At 46.1% G+C, this 22,173-nt stretch overlaps 1 protein-coding gene across 1 annotated transcript in view; it reads left to right on the top strand.

Annotated features, from left to right (window-relative positions):
• Positions 1–22,173, top strand: part of camta1a (calmodulin binding transcription activator 1a) — a gene marked incomplete at both ends in the record, with an annotated part of 373,552 nt that overhangs the window by 147,916 nt on the left and 203,463 nt on the right. Inside the window, 1 exon segment of the mRNA XM_083975264.1 lies at positions 6,859–6,926. Coding sequence (XP_083831390.1) covers positions 6,859–6,926 — 68 coding nt within the window.

Raw genomic sequence — 22,173 nt, 5'->3', positions numbered from 1 at the left:
GAACAGCAAAACAATCTCGCCTCAGGTCATCCCAGGACAGACACTCTGCCATGGACTATCTCTATCGCACACCGGTCTCGTGACTTTTACAGCGCAATTAAAAAATGATTTAGATTTTTGTTATTTTTTTTCAACCTCATGCTAAAGTCGTTTAAATATTTTTTCCCTCATGAATCCACATCTGATATCCTGTAATGAAAAAAAAGCTGAAACAGAAAGTGTTAGCACCTTTTTTTCTTTTTTCTTTTTTTAGTTTCGCAAATTCATTAAAAAGAAAAAACAGAAGTATCACTCTGACATACGTATTCGTACCCTTTGCTGTGACTCTTGAAATTTAGCTCAGGTGCCTCCCATTCCTCTTGATCATCTTTGAGTTGCTTCTACACCTTGACAATGCATATCAGAACAAAAACCAAGCCACAAGGTTGAAGGAACTGCCTGCTGAGCTCAGAGACAGGATCGTGTCGAGGCACAGATCTAGGAAGGACTGGGAAAAAAAAAAGAAAAAAAAAAAAAAAAATATATATATATATATATATATATATATATATATCTGCTGTACTGAAGGTTCCCAGAAGGAGCACGGTGGCCTCCATATTTCTTAAATGGAAGAAGTTTGGGACAACCAGGACTTTTCTTAAAGCTGCTGCAAGGAGGAGGGAGATACAGTAGACCTTTTTAGGAGAGGTGATCAAGAACCCAATGAAATGTTTGAGTTGAGTAGGAATTTTTATTCAAAAACCAGAGATGAAACCAGGTATGGTGCCCTACAGTAAACCAGTGGTTCTCAAAGTGAGGTCCGGGGACCCACAGGGGTCCTTGAGAGAGTTCAACGGGGTCCCCAACATTTTCTCAAAATTTTACCTCAGTTTTTCCCCAGATATTTCTTGAAATTTTTCCAGAAATTCATGCCACTGGCTGTAATTTGAGCCTACATTGTCTAAAAATGTAACAGTATTCAGTCTTAGAACAAATATTTGTGTATTTCTGTTTCGAAATGTTGTCCAATGGGAGGTCCGTGGTATCGTTTGTGTGGTCCTTGATGTAAAAAAGTTTGAGAACCACTGCCCTATTATATACCATACCAAGGGTGAAGCATGGTAGTGGCAGCGTCACCGTGATGTGGTGTGTTTGGGACAGTAGCCAGGTCCTAACCATCTCTTGCTCTTCATTTCATTTGTGCAAAGAGACTGGCCACGCTCCACTGAGAAACATTGACTTCCTGGTACTTCCTGGTTCTTGAAGTTTAAAACTATTGGCTCTGGCTTTACCCAATCGCTAATGTTTGGTCGTGACATACTGTATGTCAAACAATGACCATCCCCCATTGCAATGAGCAAAGCAAGGGTGTGCTACAATGGAACAACTGGCTTTGTAAACATCCATCTCTGCCGTCATTCTGTATGAACTACAGCTTCCGACTTAGCGCATACTGTAAGCTCGACGTCGTCGGCCGCCCGGTAGATTGTCTGCAGGAGAAAAGCAGAGAAAGCATTTCAATCCCAGGCGGAGCACTGAAGGGAAATTAAAATTGAGCGATGTACAGTACGTAGGCGGGTGGAGCCAGGCTAGTGGGACAGCTGAGGGAAAGCACAACATAGCAAAGTAAAGATAACCATAAGGAAAATAGATAAGGTGCAGAGGTTCACCTAGATGACTCTGAGGTGCTGAGAGTGACGACTCTGCACCAGCCAGAGCAGAGCAGCCTGGCATAAACCTCCAATCCAACATCTCTGCAGAGACCTGAACATGGCTGTCCACCCACGGATCCCATCCAACACGACGAAGCTTGAGAGGATCTTGCAGATAAGAATGACAGAAAATCCCCAAATCCAGGTGTGCAAAGCTCGTCGCGTCACACCCAAGAAGACCCGAGGCTGTAACGGTGCTTCACCTAAACACCGAGCAAAGCATCCGAATACTTATGTCAGTGTGATATTTCAGTTTTTCCCCTTTTTGATAAATTAGCACGGAAGTTCTGTTTCTTTTCTCTCTCTCTCTCTTTTTTTTTTTCATTATTGGGCTTTGAGTGGCGATGGATGAGGGGAAAAATGAATTTATGATTTTAGCAAAAAAAAAGAAGCTGCAACATAAAATGTGAAAGAAATGAAGGATGAATGCTGAATACTCTGAATGCACAAGCTGAGGCTGTAATGAAATCCATTGGACATGGCCTGCAAACAGTTGCTCCTGAAACTGTCATTACAACTAATTTTGAGACAATCAAAAAACGAGTCAAACTGTGTTTATTTTCTTATAGTTTACTGCTGATGCTCCCACATCCCTCCCCCCCCCCCCCCCCCTGGTGCAAAGAAGTGGAATGGGATGAATATGTTAGTGTCATCTCCAATTTCAAATAGGTAGACATTTCAAAAGCTGATTCTCTCTGGAGAAAATGTTGTACCTCTGGAGTGAAAATATCATTTGAAAGGCGAGACAGTAAAAGCCAGTCATCTCAAAATGAAAATTTTCTCATGGTGGCTTTTCCTTTTCACCTCAGCAGTTATGGGAAAGGGGGAAGAGAGAGAGAGAGAGAGAGAGAGAGAGAGAGAGAGTGAGAAAGTGGTGTGGAGGCTGAGCAGGACTAGATGAGTGAGGAGAAGACACATCCTGAAGAGCATGTTAATAACGTGCCAGGCCCAGACAGGTAACCGGTAATCAGGTCCTCTGATTGTAATAGTAGACAGGAACACACCTACACACACACACACACACACACACACACACACACACACACACACACACACACACACACACACACACACACACACACACACACACACACACACACACACACACACACACACACACACTGGGCTCTCCATCTCCATCAGCCCTGAAACTGCTAGTCTGCTCTGTCATGTTCTGGGGCGGCCCCCTCTGCTAACTGTGTGTTGCAGCTTTTACAGAGACAAAAGAAACAAATGAGATGGCTGGGTTACAACAAACAGCTCCGGGTTGTTCTTTCCCCTGGAAAATGAAAAGCCCCCCCCCCAACCCCCCCTCTGTGTTTTTTTTTTTTTCTTTTGCAACCACCGTGTCAATTAGAGGAGGTTGTGCTCGTACTCACTCTCCGGTTCATTGCTACAGTAGCTTGTGCTGATTGTTATTTATTTAGATCGGGGGGCTCAGAGCAGAGTTCGCCTCGACATTGAGTGAGTGCAGAAAAGAGCCTGAACTGATACAGTTTATCTTCACAGCACCTGGAGACAGGGCCGTTGCTAGGAATTCTGGGCCCCTTGGAAGAATACTAAAGTGGGCCCCTTACCCCCTAACCCCTGACTTTTCCACTATTTTTCTTTGCAGCATTACTATGAGTATAAGTCAGAATAATTCAGTCATACAAAGATAAGACTACTGGGGTTTTTTTTGGGCCCTACTGGTCGCTGGGCCCCTAGAATTATCATCATCTTTCTCCCCTATAGAACAAATCTCCTTGTTGTTTACAACTACTCCCGGGTAGAAAACCAATATGAGAACAATATTGACGGACAAGAGTTTCGATAGGCTATATCTCATTTTTCATATCACTATATCGCCGTTTAGACTATTCTGATGTAAAGTTTATAAAACCAATGATTGGACAAACATTACTATTTATGTGTGCACATTTTTGTAATTAGTCATGGTTATCATAGATTAGCCAGGCTAACCGTTAGCTACCTGTTTAATTTTAATAACTCAGTGACTCAATAAACAGTCCATGAAAAAATATTTTCTCCAGCGGATATCAAGTTACAACATGACTGAGCTAACTGGAGTAGTTTCATGTCGTGTCCCACAACGGGAGGGTTTTAACAGCTGACATCTTGATGTTAGCTTAGCTACCGCCGTTAGCTTAGCTACAGCCGTTAGCTGTCCCTGTCAGCTGAGCCACTGATGCTTTCTAGACACTGTGATTCCCCCCAACTGAATAAATACAACACATAGCAACACAAAACACACACACACAGAAATAGTAATGTTTCTTCAATCATTTCAGATTTGTCTAAACGGTGATAGGGCGTGAAAAACATGATATATAGCTAAACTCTCGTTCGTTACTACTGTTCTCATTCAAATTACGTGCTGGTTTTCTACCCGGAAGTAGTTGTAAACAACAAGGCGATTCGGTCTATACAACGGCCCTGCTTGGAAATGAAACCTCCAGAAAGGATCACGTCGAGGCCAAGGCATAAAGGAGGGGGTTGGTGGTGGGGATGGGGATGGGGGGGAAATATAAACAAGCCTGCATGAGCGAGGATTCTGACCTAAAACAGAGAGTGAGGTACGAGCTGTGTGTACAGAGAAGCCTCCTCTGAATATTTCCCCGGTGACGGAGAGCAGGCCAGAGGCAGCGAGGTCAGCAGATAGAGTCCAAAGCCCATTGACAGCTGCTGGTTTGACTTTGATACACCATCAGTGTTCAGCGCGCCGGTTGTCCGCTCCCACCCCCCACCAGCCCCTCCTCCTCCCCCTCCTCCTCCTCCTCCACCACCACCTCTCCTGCACTAACCCGCAAGCGTGTTTGCTCAACCTGAACGCACGCTAGCCCCTCATTATGCCGCCCATGCAGACTTTGTCTCTTTGCAGCTGTTTAATGGCTGCACGTCTGTTTTTGTTTGTTTCCTCACCATAAGATTATTGCACCTTTATGGTTGGTCGGGGGGTTGGAATAATCCCTGGCATCTGTTCAGAGTGGGAGGGGTGCGCAGAGAGCCAGAGGTTTTGTTTTTTTTCCCTCCTTCTTCTTTTTCTACTTTTTTTTGTTGTTTTTCTTTAAATACGAGACCATGCGGCCCTCTATTTTACCCTCTACCACCGAGGCTGGGGCTGTGGCTCGGTTTTTTTAAAGGCAGCTACTAGGAGTGATGGAGGAGGCCGAGCGCTAACAGGCACAGAGGTCACTGAAGGAGCTTCCGTCACCGTTTATCCATCCCAAAATGAGCACAGGATAGCAGGGATTAATCTAATCACTGCTGTGTTCGTCTAATTTACTTACAAATGTATGCAGAAAAAGTAACTTCACTGTGACCCCGGCAGTAGCATTATTATTTCTAGGCCTGTGGGCATTATAATTGCACAACTAACATAACACTTTTTCCCTATGTTTTCAGTGTATTCCATCACAGACGTGTCTGTTCTCGTACTTTCCTCTGCTTTTATTTTGTTTTCCGGCCGTTTAGCAGAAGTAATAAATGAGCGGAGCAAGTCTGAGCTCCTCCAGTCCCGACAGCCGCTTCCCCTTCCTATCTTTTTTTTTTTTTTCTTAATTCAAGACTCCATCTTGTCATGGCTTCACTGCCTCCGGTCGTTATGGCAGGAGAACAGGAAGTTAATCAACGCAGCATTATCTCCCAGCCTGCACCTGGAGGCAAGAGTGCCAGTCATGCTACCACCACCAACACCCCCCCCTCCCCCTCCTCACCCCCTCCTCCTCATCTCTCTCTCTCTCTGGTGGGACCCCTGCCAGCCTGGGAACCCCTCGCTCCGCTCCGCCCTGCAGCTTCCCTGTGGGCTATCGCCAGTGCGCTGTGTCTCTGTGCCAGGTCACACTTGTGACACAGCCGTGATGAGCCAATGGGGGGCCTTCTATGCAGCGGTGCATACTTTATACGGTGCGTGTGTGCACAGAGAGTATAGAGGAGGATGCAAAGAGATAAAATACGTAGATAAATAAATAAATAAACGGCTCAGTTTTTTGTGATCTCTCTGTGCCGCCACATATGTCTCATATTTTCCCCCCAATTCCTGCTGTAGAGAGACGCCCAGTGTTTTTGGAGGCATCATTGCTCTATGTGGACTTAAAGTTACAACACAAAGCCCCAGAGGTGACTTTTTATTTTTTTATTTTTTCATTTTTTTCAAACTCCAGCCTCACAGAGCGAAAAACAGACAATATTTGAACAACATATTCATACTTAAAGGTTTTTTGCGACACTCAATGCACGAGAGCAGAGAGAGACGCACGCACGTCCCTCCTTTTTTAGTAAGTGAAAAGAGCCAGATCTTTGTGGAAGATGGCAGCAGGTCTGTCCTTGTGTCTGCCTCCCCTCTAACAGTCTGAGAAGCTGACAAATGTTCGTGCTGAAGAGTGAATTGCCGGCTGTCGCTGGTAATCATTAGGTTGTCTACCAGCATTCAAAGTGCTTTTATTTCTGCCCATTAGTTTGGTGAGAAAATGGCCGGGTATGGTCTAGCGTGTTCCCCCCTTTACACTCAGACTGATGCAGTAGGCAGGGCGAGCATGGGAAACATGAAAGTGTTTGAAGTATCTCTATTTATGCCAGTGGCAGTTTTGGCTTTTTTTTTTTTTTTTTACTTCAGTGTCTGTAGCATCTCTTTGTACACAACTGACTCAAAAGGATCTACAGCTTTTTTCTGAAGTAGCAGCACAGACGCATGTCAATATTGTGAGACTGGCGTGTAATTATTATTCAAAGGTTAAAGAGTGGATTGATCCATAGAGGAGTGTCAAGGGCAGATCAAAGGGATTTGGGGGAGTATCGGACCAAAAATGTTAAAAGCTGCTGCTCACTCTCAAACACAGAGAGACGTCAGTCTCGCGGAGAGCACCTTGATGTCCTCAGAGGAGAACCTGATCAAAGCGCTCGTAACAAAGATGGTCTCGGAAGATGATCTGACCTCAGCTGCATTTCACTCCTGTCTTTCACTTTACTTTTACCAGTCTTCATTTACCTGAGCCGCTCGGCACTGCCCCGGTTTCCGTCTTTCCTGTGTGTTTGTGCTGCTGGTTAGACTGTCTGAATATCAATGAAGCGGTCTCACCGCTGTATTACAAACACCAGAGAACAGTGATTAAAGATGACATATCTAAGCCTCACTCCCTTCCTCTCTCCTCTCTTCTCTTTTCCACAGGAGATCGCAGCTTACTTGATAACATTTGAAAAGCATGAAGAATGGCTAACGACATCCCCTAAAACAAGGTAAGACAATTACACTCCTGCCCTCTTTTAAAACATAAGTTAAAATTCATAGCCCTTAAAGGATGACATTCAGGGAGCCCAAAAAATTTCCATTTTTAGTTTAACACTTTTTTTCTTCCTCTCCACAAGACTATTTCCCTCATGCACAGCCTGCAACCTCCTCCAAGTTCAGTGTAGGATGTTTAATATTACAGGCTGCTGATGGCTGTTCAGAAAAAAGTTTACCATTTGCAGATAAACGATAGAATATTAATATTAACTAATAATTGCCTTTTAGCAAGCCAATTAACATAGCATGCAGTGGTGCAGCATCTGCTTTGAATGGTATGTTAATATGTTCCTATCTGTCTGCACATTCGCCACTCGGCTAATAACGCTGCCGAGGCTGGGAGTGTTTGTGTGGGTCAGACGTTACGCCCACGTGGAGCAAAATGCCAAGAGCTACTGTGATATTTGAAATAGAAAAAAGGGGGACGCCAGCGTTGCAGTTAATTTATTTTTGTTAATGTATGCAGACACATACTGTATAGAGGGCCAATTTGCAAGTGAAGAACCCTGTTTGGAGTTCCAGCCGTCTTTTAAACGCACACATTCAATGTCAGAAAACAAATGTGTTTTGTGGGTTGATGTAACTATACAGTATATAATCTGTGAGGGGTTGTAATTAAAAAATGCATGTAGCTTCGTTGTTGTAGCAGCGGTGGACTTCTCTTTGTTTGAGTGGCTGTGTTGTGTTGACGTCAGGGCCGTTGCGAGGAATTCTGGGGCCCCTTAAAGAAAACTAAACTGGCCCCCTGACTTTTCCACTTTTTTTCTTAGGCTACGTATGTATTAACACTTTTTATTTAGCCTACTTTGTTTTGATGCTAATGCAGCATTACTATGAGTATTAGTCAGGGTCTAAGCAGAGTAATTCAGTCATACAAAGATTAGACTACTGGGTTTTTTTGTGTCTCCGGCCCTGCTTGACGTTCACTGTCAGCGAACATAATATTTCCTCTGTCCTTTACCAAAAATTTACATGCTCTCTTCATCAAATCAGCTCAATATGTTAAACCTTTTTTCCCCCCTCCTCTATTTCTGTGAGCTGGACTTGCTATGCTGGCATTAATAGCCGTCCTCATGCATGTGTAAATGGACCTTGGGCTCACTGACATAGAACCCATTCCTCACAACGTCCCCCTCTCCCCCCACCCACCCCACCCCACCCCTCCTCTCTCTTCTTCCACTGCCTCGGAGGGACATTGATAATAGTTCTGCATAAAGACACTGCCAATTAGAATTCGTTCTCTGGTGTAATTATGGAGCATAGGCCAAAAGAGCACCGACTGAGCTCACCTGTTTTTTTTTTTTTATCAAGAATGTCTCCTCCTCCTCTTCCTCCTCCTCTTTGAGCCACTATACTCGCCAAAAATGAAACCAGTGTCAGGTTTATTCCAAACACAGCCTCTCACCTTTATCATCCTGCTGTTATTCTGTTGTAGAATTATAAATCACCGAAGCAACAAAGGGTTAAAAATAGAGAGAGAAAGAGAGGAGGAGAGGGTGACGGGTGATAAAGCATTACAAATTTGGCCCCGGCATCCTCCAGACAGCCTAAAAATGACACTTTGTGTGAGCGACTTTTGATCCGAGCGCTTTCTAAACAAATGGTCGTCGTGGCGCTGCTCATGGCCACAGTCTGTCACCGCTGGCTGTCGGTCTGTCTGTTACACGGCCGGTCGCTGGTCTCAGCTGCCACCACACTCGGGGGATTTCAACTCCGTGTCATGTCTCAGTGCAGGTGCTGATATCTCAGCAAACGTGTCACCAGGGAGCAAAACCCCCCCCAACCCACCCCCCCACCCTACCCCCCCACCCTCACCCCCAAGTGTGCACCTGCAGATGACCTGACAACACAACAACAGCACTTTCACTGTTTTAGAGGAGAGCGGCCATCATCTTTTTTTTTTTTTTTTTTTGCGGTATGGAGAGGCAGAGAGGAGAGAGAGAGAGGTGGTGAAGTGTTTGTGTTTTACCAGATGTCAGTGAAAGGGTAGAGTGTAGTGATGGATGTTTGGGCAAGGTAAGGCAGGAGGGGGGGAGAGGTGAGTGAAAGTGTGCAGCATATATGTGTGATTGATGGGGGCTGATTGATGGCTGCATGGCCTCTATATGAAAAGCTTTCTGCTCAAGGTCACGGGTGAAAGGTCAAAGCCGGGACACCTGTAGTTAAACGCTGCGTTATCATTTGTCAGCGCACATCTTGACGACTGAGTGTGTGCATGCATGTGTGCGTGTGCGTGTGTGTGTGGGGTTGACCCCTGTGGGGGAATAGGGTAAGTAGGCTAATTCCTCCCCCTGCCAGTGCCTGTAGACAGGGTCAGCAGGGCACGATGAGGGGAGGCAGAGATAAGCAGCGGGGTCGTACAGTAACGCGGAGAGGCGGCGTTGCGTCGTTGCGCTGCACGGCTTTGCACCGCATGCGTGTAACAACTCTGACACATGCAGGTCGTAAAAAAAACAAAACACGGGGAGTCGAGGGGAGAGCCGGAGCTCAAGGAGCTGACGGCAGCTGTTTGACCAAGGTGACACGCATGCACACACGCACAGGACATGCCCTGAATAGAGATGGCACCCTGTCAACACATGGAAGATGAGATGAAGTGGACCAATTACACACATGCACAGATGTATTTTCCCCCGAGCTGGTTCACGTTAGTAGTACACACAGGGCCGGATCTACTAAAGGTTTGCTTGTGTAAAAACGTGTGCAAACTTGATGCAAACACCCACAATTAAATGTGCAAGCTGATCTACAGTACTAACCGGGCGCACTTAGGATTGCGTGTCTCAAACGGGCAAAAAAAAGCATACGCGATGCATTTAGTGCGTTTTCCTTGATGAATATGCAAATATGGGCGTTTCAGCTAGAACGTGCAAAATATTGGGAGGAGTAGATGCCCCTTATCTGGGATCTTAGTCGATCCGGCCCACAGTTACAGTATCGGCCGGTGTGCTGTCTTTTTTTGTTTGGGTCTGTTTCTGGTTTTGTTTATCATTTTAAAAATCTGAAGCGTGCCAGGGGAGAGTGGAGGAATGCTGAGTGATTGATGTGCCTGGCTCTAGTAATACACATTCCCTTTCAGATAGGAAGTGCAACAGTGCTTAAAATCAATACCAGTGTTCTCCCACTGACTGCTTGAACAGCACTACAGCTAATTCAGGCCGCACCTGTCAGAGCCGGGGAAATCTTTCCCCCCCTACTCTGGCTTTACACTTTAATTTACACCCACAGCCTCACTGGCTTCCATTTCCATTAAAGGGAGAGCCTGGCATTATGGTTTTAATGAAGGCCGTGGCCAGCCTGTGATTTAAGATGGCCGTTACCCCGCACCTTCACTCCGCGGGAGGGAACACTCTTAAAGGGACAATTAAGATTTCCTTTTCCGAGATAGCCACTCTCTTTCTTTCCTTGTTTTTTTTTTTTGTCCATGTTGCTTCAGCTGATGGGATGTGAATGCGCCTGTGGGAAGAGCGAGCGGGAAAACAGAAGGACGGCGCAGAACTCCAGACAATAACGTTTGATTCGACCTCATCACGGGCGTTACATCGCGCTCCCGTTGAGAGGCCGGTGCGTTTGTTGTCCATCATAAATGACACAAATGTCTCCTTGAGGGGCTCTTTCAGAGGCTTTTGTATGCTGACAGATGGAGAAACTATTGACTGGAGGGTGTCACAGACTGGTCAGCCCAAAGAGCTACAGTAATGGACACCTGTGTGTCGTATAGAGAGATAGCTCATTATCCTGAGCACGCACTTAAATGGCACACACGCTTTTCATGAGTGGAGAAGTTGCGCATTAGTGTTTTCTTTCCTCCACTGTTTGTTTTATAGGACTGGTTAACAGCAGCCCGTCTCACAACACAACAGAGAGAGTGCTTCTCCGCCTGTCATCCACATCTCTCTCTATGTGTGTGTGTGTATGTGTGTGTGTTTATCTTTGTTATCTCCCGTCTTGCATAAAATACAAACATACAGTCGACTTGTTACAGCTGTTGGTGGGCTGTGTCAGCCATTCGCTGTCGACTTCTACCAGAGATTGAAGCGCACAGATTTCGCACATGTGCAGGGGCGGTCCAGAATATTTTCTGGTGGGGGGGCACAAGGGGCAACAACAGTGAATGTGAGGGGGGGCACTGTTTACATGTCTTGCTTTTATTGGCCACATTGAATCTTTCACCTTGTAAGGAAGATGCCTATGACCTTTCCATTTTCCACTTGTAAATATTAAAATCATAACCAGTCAATAATCAACTCTATCTTGTAAATAAGAAGTCTTATCAGAATAAGCAACACAATAAATTCTCAAAGTGAACATTAATATTTTATACTGTACAAACATCTCAGTGTTTTGTGTAAGAGTCAGTCAGTTATGCAGAATAACCAGAACAAGCATCACTGCAATGGTCAAATTGAGAACAATAACAATCTTACACAATGTTCTTTATTTCCTACACAGAACACTATAGGATGTTGAGCCTTAGTCAGAAGTTAGTGCTTATAGGTCTTTACAGTGAACATAGCAGTGGGAAAGAGCTTTACACAATGATTGACATTGCCACAAGTCAATGACCATTGGGGGGGGCAGGTGCCCCCCTGTGCCACCATGTTAGACCCGCCCCTGCACATGTGCTTCTTACATGATCACATAGCACACGCACACACACGCACGTACATTGTATACCGAAACTATCAAACAATAAGCACCAGTCCTTGGAGAGGCCCCGCAATGACACTGAACCTCGCTGCTCCCACGTCCCAGCGCAATAGCCCTCTCTCCTCCCACTCCCACATCCACATCCACAGAAACGGCTCTCCAGCAGCAGCAGCAGCAGCAGCTCTCCAAAATGAAACCGAGTCCCTTTAGACAGCTTCCAAAGACAATGCTTTTATTAAAACCTACAGCAGCGGCGGCACCACCCCAGAGGCGCGGGCACACCAGCAACACAGAGTGGAGCTAGAACTGAGAGGCAGCCTGAAATCTACTAATGACTGTTTGTTTGCTATTGTGTATGGTGTTTGCTATTGTATACGGGGAAGCCTGCGAATTTGTGCAGATCTGTGTGTGGTGTGTGTGTGTGTGGGTGTGTGATGACAGGAGCTGAGCGCGATAGAATAGAAAGGCATTGTGTTTATTATTATGCATGCGTATATGTATACGTATACTCTTGCATATGCACACGACGCCTGCGAGCATGACTGCGCATTTAAAAAACTGCATTGTGGATGAACATACGCAGGCATTTACGCACGCATTCAGACGGCATGTATGTGCGTGATTAGCACTGAAACACTGTGGATGTGTTGTGAATTCAACACAGAGTGCCTGCGTATGTGTGTGTGTGTGTTTTTTATAGGAGGGGTTGTATCTGGGTGAGTCTGCCACTGTGAATAAGACCTCCCTAGGCCTATGTGTAAACTCTGTTTCTGTCACCTAGTCTGGCACATAGTGTGAGGAAGTGCTGGGCTTTCTGTGTGTGTATGTGTGTGTGTGTGTAAGTGTGGGTGGGGGCTGATGTGTAGGATGTGCCTGAGAAGGGCGTCTGATAGTGTTTCGTCCTAATGCTTTGTGGCACTCGTTGGCTGGCAGAGGTTCAGAGGAGAGTGGGAAAGGACAGGAGCAGCAGGAGAGGGAAAGAGACGTAGAGGAAGGAGAGCGAGGGAGAGCGAGGGTGTAAAAAGGCACAAAGAAAGAAAGAAAGAAGGCCACATAAAGGAATAGAGGCATGAAATATAAAAAAAGGGATTAGATAAGATCACATTGAGACAAAGACAATAGGACATGTGGCAGTGGATCAAACCAGAGTTGTCAAGTGAATCTGAAGAGACGTTTTGTGAGGTGATTGCCTTCATCTTTCTTTTTTTTTCCGTCTCTGCTTGTCGTTCTCTGCCTCTGTTGTTGTTGTTGCTGTTGTTATCCCAACTCATCACGGGTAAAAGTTTTTAGTTTGTTGCACGGTGACAGTTCCCTCCTTCCCTCCCTCCCTCCTCCTCCCCCCCGCCCCCGAGCTGCTTCATTCTGCCCCGGGCCCCTGGAGGACACGGTGCCACGCTGCCTCCAACCCACAGTCAGGAGCCTCATGACAAGGACAGCTTTGTCCACCTGGGGCCTCGCGGGGCTGGGTGAAATAAAGCCCACCAGGGAGGAGGAAGGGAGGAGGGAGGGTGGGTGAAGCAGAGAGGACAGGAGCGAGGTGAACCCGGTGAGAGTGAATGAAAGAGAGAAAATGAAAAATGACCATCGAAGGAAGAGTGAATATGATGGAGCTAGAGCAGTTTAGAAAATGGAAACATGTCGATAAGAGAAGCGAACGAACGAGATGGAGATGGGAGGAATAGTGATGGATGGGGTGAGGAGGAGAAGAAGCAAGGGAGGAGGGAGGGGGGTGAGAGAGGATTTACACAAACAGACGAAGGAGCTGCAGAAAGATGGAATAGAGGGGGATTGAGCTGACATAGCGAGGGAGAGAAAAAATAGAAAAATAGAGTGGGTAAACAGCAGATAGAGATGGAAGGAGGTGAGCAATGGATTCAACTGACAGATAGAGAAAAGTCCTGTGGTTTTGGGGGCATGGGAGGGAGAATGCAAACGGTCAATAGATTACAGCGAGTGCTGGGCCGAGTGCCTGGGCCTCAGACTCCTGGCCAACTTAATAGTGTCTCTTGTTTGTCTGTCCTCTAAAGTAATGCCCAAGCAGAGCCCAGGGAAGCAGCCTGAGCCTGAGGCTAGTGGAAATGGACAGAGGACTAAATGTATGTTAGTTCTCATCCCAGCTGCTGTATATTACCCGGGCCAGCTTGCCCACCGGAGACTATTCAATAGAACATAGAACATCATCTCGCTTTATCGCCTTTATTCCCTCTGCACTCACCAGGACTACTGCTGAAGGCCAAGAATGGCAGGAGCCGTCCTAGGAATTAATCCTTTTTACTATGTGTCCCCTTTTTGTATGGTAATAGTCAGTGACGCACGGGGCATGTTTTGTAGCTGCATGCCTGTGTACGTTTTTTTTTTTTTTTAAAGCCCTGAAGTAAAAGATACTTCACTTGTGTGATGCTGAGGTTATCCAAGCTAAGGAGCGCTGCACAGCACAGCACAGACGAAGCAGCGTGATAAACAAGCAGGCCGAGCCTCTCTCGGTATGCCAATATGGAGGAGGGGGTGGAGGGGAGAGCGGAGTGCAGCCAGTGGCTGGCCACAGGAGAGAGGGGGATAAATAAATAGAGGAGGAAGTTGATGTCAAGCAGGTGTTCAAGGAGAAAGTGTCAGCCAAGCGGGCCGAGATGGGGAGAAGTGCTGCCGCTGCAGCCTGATAATAAAGACTTAATTCAATTAGCGCTTCTGCACCAGTGAGCAGCGTGCAGGCTGGCTGTCACGGAGCGGCCACAGACACAGCAGAGACACGGAGACGACGAGCAGGACCAGCACCGACCCGGATCCTCACCGGGCTCGCTCCCTTCACCCTCCTGTTGGCCTGCTGGGTCAAGGAAGGAAGGAAGGAAGGAAGGAAGGAAGGAAGGAAGGAAGGAAGGAAGGAAGGAAGGAAGGAAGGAAGGAAGGAAGGAAGGAAGGAAGGACAGACACAAGGGAAAGATGGGAGGGAACAGATTTGGTTAATTGGGTCAAAAAGGAAGGAAGAAGTATGGACGAAGGGAAAGAAGGAAGGAAGGGAGGGAGGGAAAAAGGATTGTGGAAAGAAGGAAGGGAAAAAGGAAGGAAAGAAAGATGGAGAGAGGGAACAGATTCGTTCAAGGAAGGAAGAAGAAGGGAAAGAAGGAAGGGAATAGATCAGGTCAATTGGATCAAAAGGGGAAGCAAGTAAGGACAAAGAGAAGGAAGGAAGGAACGAAGGAAGGAGGGGAATAAGGATTGTGGAAAGAAGGAAGGGAAAAAGGAAGGAAGGAAAGATGGAGGGAGGGAACAGATCAGGTCAATTGGATCAAAAGAAGTAGGAAGTAAGGACAAAGGGGAGAAAGGAAGGGAATAAGGATTGTGGAAACAAGGAAGGATGGAGGAAGGGAACAGATCGGGTCAATTGGATCAAAAGAGGAAGAAAGTAAGGACAAATTGAAGGAAAGACTGAAGGGAATAAGGATTGTGGAAAGAAGGAAGGGAGAAAGGAAGGAAGGATGGAGGAAGGGAACAGATCGGGTCAACACACAAAGTGGACCTAACGTATTATTCACACCTGAGTCACTGAGCAGTCCAGACACTAAACCCTGCCTACACATCTCTCCTCCACACACACACACACACACACACACACACACACACACACACACACACACACACACACACACACACACACACACACACACACACACACACACACACACACACACACAGAGACACACCGGCCTCGTTCCTTCCTCACCCTCATCCCTCCTCTCTCCCTCTCCTCTCCTCTCTCCCTTCGCCTCCTTGATTTTCTATTTTCAACCCCCCTCTGCTCTCCACCCCCTCTTGTACCTTCCTCTTCCACCTCGTCACTCTGCTCTGTTGGTGCCGAGTGGCCGTATGTTGGCCAAGGCACGCCGAGGATTGCGACTGCATGACTGCGTGTCCCTATTTTCAGCCCGTCACGCCCCGCTTGCCCAGTTGGGTGCTGTCCTGTGGGCATATGGCGTACAGCGGATCCCGGATCCCGGGCCCTTTAGAAAAAAGCTTTGTAGGGGGGCATCTCAGTCAGAAACCTGCTTCCCGTCCCACGCAACCTCCCCATGTGTCGTATATACACCCTAGAATCTGCTCCGCCACTCGGTGCTTTTGGGTGTGGTCCCGAGAGAGCGTATGTTCCTGACCGGTCGCTTTGACGATTCCCCCAAGGGTTGATACATCGGCACCGGGGCGCCAAACAGGTCTGAAAAGATCCCACACATACAGGAAGGAAGACAGGAAGTGGCAGCGGAACAAGAGGAGGAGGAGGAGGAGGAGGAGGAGGAGGAAGGACAGGACACACGGCTTTAGTGATACCGTTTGCTGTTATGTAAAGAGAAGGAGAAAATAGGTCCTGGACGGCTGCCAGAGAGCTGGGTGATTCACAGGCAAAGAACAGGCACGACATGGACGTGCACACACACACACACACACACACACACACACACACACACACACACACACACACACACACTGGCACACATTCTGTCCCATTTCTTCGCCCCAGCTGAGCTTCACAGTACAGGAAGTACAGTGGATGATAAGTTGCCACGTGGCAGCGTTCAATGTGTAAAAACAGCAAATGGCAGCGCTGACCTCTTGTACCTCTTTATCATTTAATCACTTAGTGATCAAGACGGAGCAGCAGCAGCAGCAGCAGCAGCCGGCTCCTCACTCACTCATACAGAGAGCATTCACAAAATCATAGCCCATGTTATTTACTTGACCTTTGCCCCCTCCACTCTCCAAAACATCTGGTTTAGGGTGAATTCCAATTACCCCCTTAGCTCGTGTTGCGCGTTCACGTGAAGTGGTGGTGTCCCGATTCTGGTTCAGACGAGGGTTAGGGGGAAGTGGTCGGGCTGTCTGGCCCTTCAAACAGAGATTTTTCAGAGGCACACTTCAAACCGAGGGGTATGACAAGTTTCCCAGAATGCATCTCCGGCAGCTGTTTTATTTCTCGCTGTAGGTTAAGTTTTAATAATTTTTCATGCGAGAAAGTAACTGTTTAGATCCCCATGTGCGGTCGGTTTATCCAAATGACGGCTGTTTAGACATTTGCTCCGATGTTTTTTGGAGAAGTGAAGCTCCACCACGGCTCGTCACAGAGACAGCAGTCCGTCTGGAGAGCTTGTCAGCCGGCCAACCTCCGTCGTCATCCCGGGAGAAAAGACGTTCGCTAATTAACTTACCCACAGGTTTTTAGAGATTTACCGCCGGGTAGTTACATTCTTTTTAGGAGATAAATGCTGGTCTCATTGATGAAATGTAACAATTGTGGCAGTCGCATTAGTTTGTTTGAATTAAAAGTGAAGCTTCATGTGTGTATTGGACAGAGGAGCAGCGCTGCCTGGGGGCTCTGGAGCCTACATACAGAAACCACCACATTTACATCAATAAATAAATGTTTTACAATGAATACATCAGTCTGCATTAAATTGTATTTTATTTTATTAAGTTAACATGGTTTTGAATACAGGATTAGTGGCAAAAGCTTGTCATGTCTGCTTATGTGAAAGCCAGCAGAGACTGATGACGTATGTGATTGTTGAAAGGGTTGACTTTCAACCCCCACCCCTTGTAGCTCCGTTTCAAGGGTTAAGGGCTAGGGACGAAAATTAGAACTGGAATTGGGCCTATAGGTTTCCATCAACCCCTCCTTTCTCTTTCATCTCCATCTCGCCTGTTAGTTTTGTTTTTGTGCCACTCAGAGAACTGCTCCCTGAAGAGCTCTGACTCACTCCGCATGAAACACTTTGGGTATTTCTCACCTGTCTCAGTCTGAGACATCATTAGCCTGTTGATTCTGATGAGACGTCTTCATTACAGTAGATTTCTATTAGACAGATACCACAGCCCCTCCACACACCCACCCCACCCCTGCCCACAGGCAAAAAAAAAAAACCTTACAACTTTAACTGCTTCATTAAAGATGGGAGAGGATAGAGTGGGAGGAATGTGGAGGATAGCCATGTATTAATTTTGCATCAGCGAATTAATCAATTCAAATATAAGTCAATTGATAAATTATTCAAATCTTTTTTCTTTTTTTTTTTTGTCGTGCGCATTTGAGAGGAGTACGCAGAAGGAAAGGTGAGAACCATTTCAGATTGGGTAATTAATATTCATTACTTTTTTAAAATGAAGTAAGAAAAATAGCCATCAATTCAACATCAAGATTTTTTTTTTTTAACACTGGTATAATTAAGACATTTCCCATGATGGTACAATTCCCTACAATGAAATTTAAAGGGTTTGATTTCTCCTGTCCTCCCTGTCTCCTTCAACTCGTGGTAATAGTTATTACAATCCAAATCTCCCATCCCCTCCCCCCCCCACTCTCCCTCCCTTTTTAAATTTTTTTTTTTTTATATAACACTGCTTGACTGATCGAACTTTGAGGGAGATAAATACATGAGACGATGATGAATCTTCCTCATCCACTTCATAAGCAAAGATAATTAACAAGCAACTGCAAAAACAGCCCACCAGAAGTCTTGTATTTGTTTACTGTATTTTAAATTTTTCATCATTTGTCAGTGCAGTCCTTCATCTTTATTATTATTATATTTTTTTTCTCCCCTGGAGGGTGGTGCTCGGGGGGGTGAGAGTTATGGAGACAGGTCAGCCAAGATTTAAAGTAGTCCCGCTCCTGACCCAAAGGACAGCAGCACTGCTGGATACATTAACATGATAGCGATATGATTATGTCGGAACGGACATGAAGGGTTTCAATTATTTACAGGTGATGTGGCCGTTGAATTGGCAATGAAGTGGCTCGTAAATTACTCCCTCTGTCTAATCAAGCCTCCAGCAGAATAATGGAGCAAGTGCTGCCAAGGAGGAGTCTCTCTCTCTCTGTGTCCCCCTGTCTTTCTGTCTTTTTCTTTCTCTCTTCAAGTGTTTTGGGTGGAGAATGGGGGGAGGAGGGGGGTGATGACACTCTCCAAATGACATTGGTTGAAAGGCAAGAAATGTGCCAGTGAGCGCAGGTTTAAAACCTCTCCACTTCATCACTGCTCAGTGCTTTACTGCGCTTTATGTCACCAGACAATGATACAGTGACAGCCAAGCATCAAAATGTGCAGCACCAGCACCTAATGTGCGCCTTGGTTTTGTGCCTGAAAGAGAGAGAGAGAGAGAGAGTGAGTGTGTGTGAGAGTGTGTGAGAGACAGACATATAGACACACTGAGAGAGACAGAGGAAGAGAGAGAATGAGGGAGAGACAGAAACCCCAGACAGGAAAAGAGAGAAAGAGAGAGACAGAGAGAGAGAGATAGAGGCTGCTGTAAAGGTTGGCATGGCTCCGCTCCAGTGCAGCCTCACTAACAGTAGCAACACTGTTGAGACAAAACACAGCCAGCCACCAGTCTTTTTTTTTTCTTTTTCTGAGGCCTGTGGTGTGGGATTCTGCTCATTTGACTGATGCCCCTCTTTGATTAGAAGAAATCAAATGCCAAAGAGTTTAATAGCCTGTTTTTAATGTGTCTCCAGTGAGCGTGTTTGATTTCCAGTGGATCCTGCTGGTATGCAGACCTGGCACAAACCTTACAAGCTCTGAAACCACCGAGGACTCGAGCCCACCAGTACACACCAGGCCACCTGCTCACTTTTTATCCCGCCCCCCCCAGCCGTATTGACCTGAGTTTTATCTGTGATTCATGTTTTTTTTTTTGTGTGTGTGTACTCCCAAACCATGTTAACAATCACACGGTGTTGGGTAATAGTATATTAAACCTATTTTAAGGAAACAAAAGGAAGGGATTCGCCTTTCCCCACCCACCATCACAATCCATAATCACCTACGGCGGTTTACAGTAGAAAGAGGGAACGAGAGAAAGAAAGAGATGGAGAGAGAGAGAGAGAGAGCTAGAAATGACAGGAAGATGGAAAGGCAAAAGGGGAAGTGAAGTGAGATAAAAGTGAAGTGTAATGGAGAGAGAGTACCACCTACCGTTCTGGTGTCTTCTGGCAGAGAGAATCGTTTTGAGGAGAAGACAGGGTGGTCTGTTCTCAGCCGGAGCCTGAGCTCCCTCTCTCTTTCCTTCTCTCTCTCTTTCCTTCTCTCTTTCTCCTTCTCTCTTTCTCCCCGTAGAAGTGAAACTGGGGTGACTGCACCCACAATTAGGGCATGAGAGGATTAGTGGCGAGTGGGAAGGTGGTTGGGGGCTGTTTTTTGTTTGTGTGCTTACTATTCCCTGCTATGTATTGTGGCAGTGGATCTGTGGCGCTTTTTTTTTTTCCTTTTTCCAATCCCCATGTTTCGCAAAAATAGAAACATCACAAACAACATAACAAGCTAATGTGCAAGAAAGAGAAGAGGGCAAAATAAGGAGAATAAGGAGTCCGATGTGTTCGTGTGTGTGTGTGTGTGTGTGTGTGTGTGTGTGTGTGTGTGTGTGTGTGTGTGTGTGTGTGTGTGTGTGTGTGTGTGTGTGTGTGTGTGTGTGTGTGTGTTTGCAGTGTCTCTCCACACAACTTTCCCTGTCACCATGTAACACGTCCTGGGAGCCTGTTTACTCTCTCTTCCTTTCATAATAATGCTTTTACAGACGCCAAATCCCCAGCAACTCCAAAAAAAAAAAAATGTCTGAGCATCCGTCATCTTTGCATCTATTTCAATTGCATTTCATTTTCTTACTGGCAAACACAGAGCTCACAGGGGGGTGGGGTGGTGGGGGAGACTAAGCATTAGGGTTATTATGAGTTTAAAGCACTTAAAAGCTTTTGGCCGTCCTGACACTATAGGAGATGCAAGGGTCCAGAGGAGGGAGGGAGGCATCACGCTCCAGTTTTTTAGAGGGAAGCAAAGTCCCAGATGTGTGTGCTTGAGTGTTTATAAGTGTGCGTGTGTGCGAGTTGGGGGCGGGGGGTGTTCTGTATACACATATATAACAAGAAACTGCTTTCAGTAATCACATCTGTCTGGGTCACAATGTTGCTATCATAACAGTTTTTTTTTAAATCTATTATTCACATTTGTAACTTTATTAAATGATAATAAAGGTAAGAAACGGACAGCTTCATTATACTATATACTGATTAGTTAAAGGGACATTGTGTAACTTCTCCTGTTATCTATTCACGAAAATCACGTTCAAAAGTCTGTTTTTCATTAATCAGTAATCCCCCCCATCAACAAAGTGAAGTGTTCCTTTCAGCTCTGAATGAGCCGTTCATATCATTCATATCTCCATGGAGCGGGTAAGCTCGGTGCTGCTGCCATGTGGTGTCGCCATGTTTTTACGTTCAGTGGCAGCGTGACGGTAGGAAACCACGGAAACTCAGCGGAGACACCGGAGCTGTCGGCTCAGGTGGAGGTGGCGTCTGTGAAAAGTCACCGCGGTAACGCAGTGAGGAGGAATGGAGCGTTACACTGATGCTGCATTCACCTGCAGTCGGGCAGACGGCCATCGCTAACAAACCAGATGTCATTTTAGTCACAGAAGTCCAGAGAAAGACGGTAAAACGTGGGTCAGGTAAACATCGTGCTGGCAGACCACTTGTTTACATAGAGGCTTGTTTATGCCGTTACATGCAGTGGCTGTTGTCTGTCTGCCGTCTGCCCAATTTCAAGTGAATGCAACATGAAAAATATGATCGAGTTGCTTGCAATATACAACCGCAACGCTTGATGGGAGTAATTCCTACACAATGCACCTTTAAATATGAAATAACACTCTTCTGTTCCATGCATGAGTCTGAATGGTCAGGGGTGAAAACTTTACAGTCCATGCACGTACTGTACTGTATAGCGTAACATATCTGCAGCTGCTGTAAGAGAGTGTGGGGGGGGGGGGGGGGGGATGACGACGACGACAATAATAATTACGCACTGTAAAAAAGTCCCAAACTCACTGAGCCACGGCAGTGAAGGTATCACATGGGGATGGTTGTTTTACACACTGTGGCAGCCTAAAAAAAACTCACACATAGCCTCCAGTATAAGTCAGAGGAGACACCAGGCATGTGACAGCCTGCAGTCATAAGCTACATTAGTTTAAAATTTAGTTTAATGTATAAAAAAGACCCACTTGATTAATTTAATCAAGTTATTGACATCATTTTTTCACCCATTTATGAACAGTATTGTAGATACACACACACACACACACACACACAGACGACAGACAGCTGCTGTATGGATATATGGATTCCTACGTTTATCCCCGTGGGTGTGTTTATATGTACAGCAGGGTCCAGCAGTCTTTACTATACAGTATGCATCCAGCCAGGGGTTGGCCCGTCTCCAGGAGCCGTGCGTCATGCCTGTAGCTCTCCTCCTCCTCCTCCTCCTCCTCCTCTTCCTCGCTGTGGCTTGTGGCAGACTGTATTAGCTCGCTGCTCCGCAACAGTCAAATTCTGTATCATGGCATCTTAGGCTGACTCTTTAGAGCTCTCTCCCTCAGGTCACACATGGAATTTAAGAGCTTTTCTGAGGCAAAGAGGTGTGACTCGCCCCGAGACTCCCCTCTCACTCTCACTCTTTCTCTGCGCCTCTCTTTCTCTCTCTCTCTCTGACTTATTCCTCCTCACTTTATTTCCCC

The sequence above is a fragment of the Trachurus trachurus genome (assembly GCF_905171665.1).
Source record: "Trachurus trachurus genome assembly, chromosome: 7".
Lineage (NCBI taxonomy): Eukaryota > Metazoa > Chordata > Actinopteri > Carangiformes > Carangidae > Trachurus > Trachurus trachurus.
The sequence above is the reverse complement of the archived record's forward strand: the minus strand, read 5'-3'. Positions and strand labels throughout refer to the sequence as shown.